This window comes from Odocoileus virginianus, chromosome 10 (assembly GCF_023699985.2).
Source record: "Odocoileus virginianus isolate 20LAN1187 ecotype Illinois chromosome 10, Ovbor_1.2, whole genome shotgun sequence".
NCBI lineage: Eukaryota > Metazoa > Chordata > Mammalia > Artiodactyla > Cervidae > Odocoileus > Odocoileus virginianus.
Window position 1 is genome coordinate 70164907 of NC_069683.1, and position 6359 is coordinate 70171265.

Consider the following 6359-nt stretch of genomic DNA (forward strand, 5'->3'; position numbering starts at 1 on the left):
TTCAGAAATGTAGAAGTTGGAAATAACTTAAAATGTTGTCAAACACTAACCAGGTCACTTTTGTGACTTACATTACCCTAATGAGACCTCAGATCCAGTTAATAAAATCTAACATCTAGTGTGGTCAGCTTCTCAGGGGCTTCCAGGGTGATGAGACCACAGTGATACTCGGGTTCTGGGAACTGTAAATTTAGAAATTTCAGAATAGGCTCCTATTTTAATATGAGCAGAATTTTACTAAAATGTTGAGCTAATGCCTTTTTACATTAATCATATCACATCAGCAAAGAAAGCTCAAAAGTAAGTTCCAGAAGGAAGATGATTGGCATTGTGACTCAGCTGTCAAGGACAGAGACACAAATGTCCACATCCTCCAGACCCTCAGAATGACGGGATTCTCTGAGACCACATATACTCAGGAATCCCATGTAAGTGACTCTGGGAACACTGCTTCACTGTTTGACCCTATTTTACTAAAGCAATAACATTTTGCTTTCATTTGCTAAAAGGAAAAACCCTGTATTCCAAAATCACTGTCATTTAATGAATTAGTATAGCTGACAGCCTTACGGCATCTTTCACTTCACTACATATCTATATATCTACATATAGATACAGAGTGAAGATATAAATACAGAAGAATATCAGCTTTATCACTAATCCAATTCTCAGCTTTCGCTTTAAAACTAACTTGGCTATATTCTCAGGCTTGTGCTCAGTTATCTCCCACTCTTTGCTACTCCATGGATGGTAGCCTGCCAGGCTCCTCTGTTCCTGGAATTTTCCAAACAAGAATACTAGAGTGGGTTACCATGGCCTCCTCCAGGAGATTTTCCCAACCCAAAGACTGAACCTTCATTTCTTGCTTCTCCTGCATGGGCAGGTGGAGTTTTTACCCCATGCCACCTGGGAAGCCCAATTTGTTTATATTACCCTCTGTTTTTTCACCTTTCCCTTAAGCTCTGGTCTTTGAATCAAAGTCAATGTGCTGTCATCAGTGAGGACAACAGAAACTGATGTTTAAAGAAACTGTTATTTAAGAAATAAGCTTGACTACTTAAAAACAAACAAACAAAAAAAAATCTAAGACCGCAATTGCTAAAATTGTAGGCCTCTCTCTAGATAATGATAATAGACAATACACAATTCAAGTCCTGGTGTATTAACCAAGCAGAACTATATTCAGAATCATTTGCCACCAACACCTGTACCTTCTGAAAGCAAAACAGGGTCAAGAAAATGAAGAATACATCTGTAATCTTAACTGCCTAAGCAGGAAGCTCTATCTAGTTAGATTTAAAAATAAGTAAGCAATACTGTCAGTTAATTGCTACCTTCACACTTCTTGGTTCACGCTCTGAGAAACACCAGTTGTGGCCACCTATTCTAACAAAAGCACCAACTGCACAGACACTAAAATAAGAATATGCAGATGCTATTGCTAAAGGCAGATTTTCTCTGTGTCAAGAGGTGGATCAGGAATGGGTATCAAAAGTAAGTCATTTTGAGAAAAATAACAAATATGATATAAAGAAGCATAGATATTCAATCAAGCACTGCCAACTATTACATTTTAATTTTTTCCAGCCATAGAACCTAGTTTCCTCCTGGGACAGAGACCAAATTCAACCACCGGCCTCCTTGGGTTACCTTTAGTTATTTGGCAAGCACTGGCAAGGGTTCTCCAGACATCCCTTTTAGAGCAAGAATATAGAGTGATAAAGAGTTCTGGGAGGCTAGGATACTTCAGCAGAGAGGCCTCTTACAGTGAGTAGATGGAGATTATCACTTACCAACCTTCACACTTTATCTCCAATTCATTTATTAACTACTCCAGTTATCTGGAGCTCCTAGGTACAGGGAGATCAGAAAACAAGATTTTTGTATCAGGCTGGACAGGATCCAACACACCTCATGCCAAGGACTGGGGAGCCTGTCCTCTGGGCTCCCTTCTTAGTGCCAACATTAGGTGGCAGCTGACAGGGTCAGCAGGGACAAAACCATGGCACCCAAGCATTAAGACGGTTCAATCACTGGATGGTGGTTTCAAATCCCCATCAAGGGCCACATCTAATCTTTTGTTGTGATTTCCTACTTGTAATCTGAGGGTCAAATATTCTCAGGACCCTAAATTAATACTTGGAAACACTTCTCTTCATCTTTCCCCTTCTTGTATCCTCTGCGTGTGTCCTCCCCAAATTTACACCCTGTTTGAATCGGATCAAGAATATTGTCCTCTGTAATAAGCCATTAGGGAACTTTGAGAGAGCAAGTTTAAAATGTCTCAGATCAGAACAAGGATTTAATTTATTAAGTTATTAACTTCTCTGGTCAGCTCAGCTGTTGCCTTTAAAATCTCTCAGATGATGTCTAGACTGTATCAAAACCCCTTCATTATTGCTCTCACCAAAATGCTATGAAGTGTCTGTCAATCTTTTCTTCATTACTGCCCCTCCCCTCGTTAATGAGTCTTTTTAGACGTGTTTCCATATATACTCTCTATGAATTGTTAATACTACAGATACACTGTATATCTGTTTATATGCACTGGTCCTTTGGAAGACCACAAACTGCTGTAATATATAAAACTTTTTTTCACCACCAAAGATCCAATTACATTCCCTTGGGGCAATATTATTATTATTATTATTTTTTTCTGAGAAGGTGTGTCTGTAACACTTAAGATAAGCTGTCTTTTGAAAATTCCCCAATCTAAGAACCCATTATGTGTTAATTACTTTTACTCCGTATACAACATTTTACTTTTAATCCAACTATCTTCCCCCCTTTCCTAGCCTTCTTTATAAATGAGATTGATAGTGAGGAAAGTATTGAGCAGTCTGAACTAATCAAAATGTGTGTGTGTCTACTGTAATTACACAACAGTTCTAGTTCAAATATGAAGGAATAAATCCAGACAAGTTTTCAAATTTTAATAAATTAAAACATTAGCACTTTTCATATAGACTAGTTAGATGTACAGAGTTTTAACAACAACAAAAACAAAGAGATATGAGCTGTGAGACTTGGTTTTAAAAGTCAGAATCTTGGGTTAATGGGCAGTGGTTACATATTTTTCATTTTCTGTCCTTGACTTCTTGTAACTGATACTTGGGAAGTTAAGGATTGCAAAATTATGGCTATGAAGTCATGCAAATTATAAATGGCATTTTACTCTATGCAGCTGAAAGGGCACATGAAGTGCAAACATTAACAAATCTAAAAACTCAATGAGTAGAAGAGTGTCCCTGGTGGAAACATTAATGAGTGAAACAAAACTATAAACATTTAGTCTTGAGTCTAAACCTTTTAAAATTTTTATTCAAAAAATGTGTTAAGATGAAGGCTATCAAAAATGCACTGCTAGCATATTTTACATAAAATACTATAATAAGGTAACTAAAATATTGGATGACCTTCTGTCTAAAGGTGACTCTGTGGTTTCCCCATATCCCCTCCACTTCAGATGACTTCAACACACTGAAATCCACAGTCTCCTTGCCATCAGAAAATATAACAAAGTTTTTGTTTGCTTGTTTCAAAGCTCAGAAGCCTTTTAGTGATATCCAAACTAAGGGCATGCCAAGAGAGAAACTGATAATCAGAAGGCTAATATGAATTTACCAGCAGTCAAATGCTGCCAGCTCAAAGAGTGAAGCCTTTAAGAAGAGCTTGGTGAACTCCTCAGGGGATGTGTCAGAACTTTAAGCAGAAGGAAAGATATATCTGATGAAGGGATAACAAAACAAAACAAAAACCCCTCTGGGTTAGTTCAGGTAGGTGGTGGAAGCAGCTGCAAATTATTGGCAACGTAAGCTGTAGTTAAGAACTGAGGAATACATTAACTTCAGATCTTGGTGGAGGCCCAGATAGCAAACAAACTCAATTAAAATCACTGGCCTCCAGTGGCCCAGGTGTCTTCCCTAAAAGGAAAACAAGCAAGCCTTTTTGGGACTTTGCTTAAGACTTGCCTGTTGAAGGAGCTTTGCTTCTTGCAAACAGTTGGAAAGACCTCTGTGAAAGAAAACTAACAGCAGGAGTCAGGTCCCCCTGGAATACAGATGAAACTCCAAAAAGCATTTTCTCCCAAATTCTGAGTTTCTGAGCCATGCTGAACTCCACTGGGAAAGTCACTCTGGGGATGAACAGGGCAACAGACTGCGCACCTGGCCTCTCAAGATAAATAATACATAAATAAACGGTCCCTATGCTCCAGCTACCATTTCCTCTGAAACGAATCATTCCCTCTCCTCCCACTTAAAAAATAAAAATAAATCACCCAGAGAAGGCCACTCTTGAGTCCGTCCACCTATCACAAATGCCCCATCTGTTTCAAGTCCAAAAGATTAAGAACCTGAGCATGGGGAGGCGCAGCCTGCGACTTTTTCCAGCTCCGAGGTCCTGCTATCAGTGGACGGATGGAACCGAAATGACTTCTCTGGGGTCCGGGAGATGAGTCAGCGGCGCTCTCCAGTCCTCTCCCGCACACCGCCTTCTACACCCACAGTCCCATTCCCAGGAAGGGGCTCTCAGGGATGGAGGCAAGCACCACACCTCTTTTCCTCTTCTGCACCCCCTCCCACACACACGCCACTAAGGTTCGTACGAAAGAAACCGAAGGGGCGGCGGGTGGGGGGAACCACAGTGATGACAACCAAAAAAAGTAATTATTTAATTCAAAAAAATAAAATAAAATAACATCCGAGTCTCTTACCATCTCGCCTGAGGTTGGCGTTACGCAAAGCTTTGATAGATGCGCTCTGCGGGGTGGCAGAAGTGTCCCGGTAGCTGCAAAAGTTTGCGCAGACTAGCGTGTAGACAAGGATGAGCCGGTGCATTGGGATCAGAGAGCCGGGGACAGCGTCGCTCCAAGAAAAAGCCGGGACAGGCTCCCGGGACGCGCGCCCGCGCTCGCTGGCCCTGGCCTCCGCGCTAGTCGCCGAGCTCTCCGCAAACTTCCTGCATGCCGCGCTCTCCGCGCGGGGGGCGGCCGCACTTCCTCGTGGCGCGGAGAGTTGATCAATGGTGACGGGACAAACAACAGGTTGACGTTTGTTCGCCCCCTCCGGTGGCCGACAGCTGCAGCACAGGCGCCCGGGCGCCGAGCGGAGCAGCAGCGGCCCCCGCCCGGCGGCGGCGCCCCGGGCTGCGCGCACTCGGGCTCCCCGCCGCGGCGCGCCAGGCTCCCGGGCCGAGCGCAGCGCCGCCGCCGGGCCGGGCCGGACGACCCGGGACGCGACTCCCCCACCGCGCGGGGCTCAGCCCTAGACTGCAGACCAGGCAGGCGAGGGGAACCAGGGAGCGGGGGGCTGGGAGGCAATGCGAGAGGGCGGAATCCCCAAACTTCTCCGGAGGTGACGGGCCGATCCACCCCAAGACGTGGCTCCTGCCTAGTGATGGGGTTGGGGAGGGGGGGAATTTGAGGAGGGCTGCAGTTCGCAAGTACAATACCCAAGATCAGATTATGGTCAGTCAAGATTTTGCTAAGTGAAAAAAAAAAAAAAAAAGGAACAACTCAATAGCAAGGAGCTTGATTTTGATCTTTACTTTGAACCCCAGTGAGGTGAAAGTCACTCAGTCCTATCCAACTCTTTACGGACTCTTTACGACCCCATGGACAATACACTCCGTGCCCAACCCAGGGATCGAACCTAGGTCTCCAGCATTGCAGGTGGATTCTTTACCAACTGAGCCACAGGGGAGCCCTTAACTCCAGTGGGTGTGGCCTTCGCCAAAGCGAAGTTGCTCAGTCGTGTCCGACTCTTTGCAACCCCATGGACTGTAGCCCACCAGGCTCCTCCGTCCATGGAATTTTTCAGGCAAGAATACTGGAGTGGGTTGCCATTTCCTTCTCCAGGGGTTCTTCCTGACCCAGGGATTGAACCCAGGTCTCCCGCATTTCAGGCAGACGCTTTACCGTCTGAGCCACCTCAAGGTTAATTTCTCAGAATGACAACACATCGTGTGCTGGGTGTTAGGGTTGCATGTGATGAAGTGTAACGGTAGATTGTCAGGGGTGTTTGCATGTGTCCCACCGCCCTCCTCCTGCACTGTAGAAAGATCTAGAAATTGGGTGGGGTTGGGCCAGTTGAGACTGGCAAAGTGAAGAAGTTGAGGGGGCATTGTTTTCATGGTCCACAAAGAGAGGCAGGGTCATCCAGGCCTTGAGGCCTCCCTACTCTGAGTATGTGGAAGCGCAGAGGTGCAGAGGAAATGCCCGTGGATTCCAGGAACTTCTAAATCATGTCTATAGCCCCCAGGGGTAGGGGACTATATTTGGAAAAGGAACAGCGAATCAAGACTCGGCTGGTCACTAGGTTTGTCACCTTAAGTCATTTGAGCTCCTGAGCTTCAGTTTC

The 6359-nt window shown here is 44.5% G+C and overlaps 1 protein-coding gene across 2 annotated transcripts in view; it reads right to left on the reverse strand.

Annotated features, from left to right (window-relative positions):
* PDGFD (platelet derived growth factor D) overlaps positions 1-5180 on the reverse strand; it is a 265934-nt gene extending 260754 nt beyond the window's left edge. The window contains exon 1 of one of the 2 annotated variants that reach the window (XM_020900382.2): positions 4715-5180. In XM_020900382.2, the coding sequence (XP_020756041.2) occupies positions 4715-4838 (124 nt within the window). In that variant the 5' untranslated portion in view covers positions 4839-5180. The remainder of the gene's footprint in view (positions 1-4714) is intronic. The other variant, XM_020900380.2, reaches the window with a different exon arrangement.
* Positions 5181-6359: the final 1179 nt, after the last annotated feature.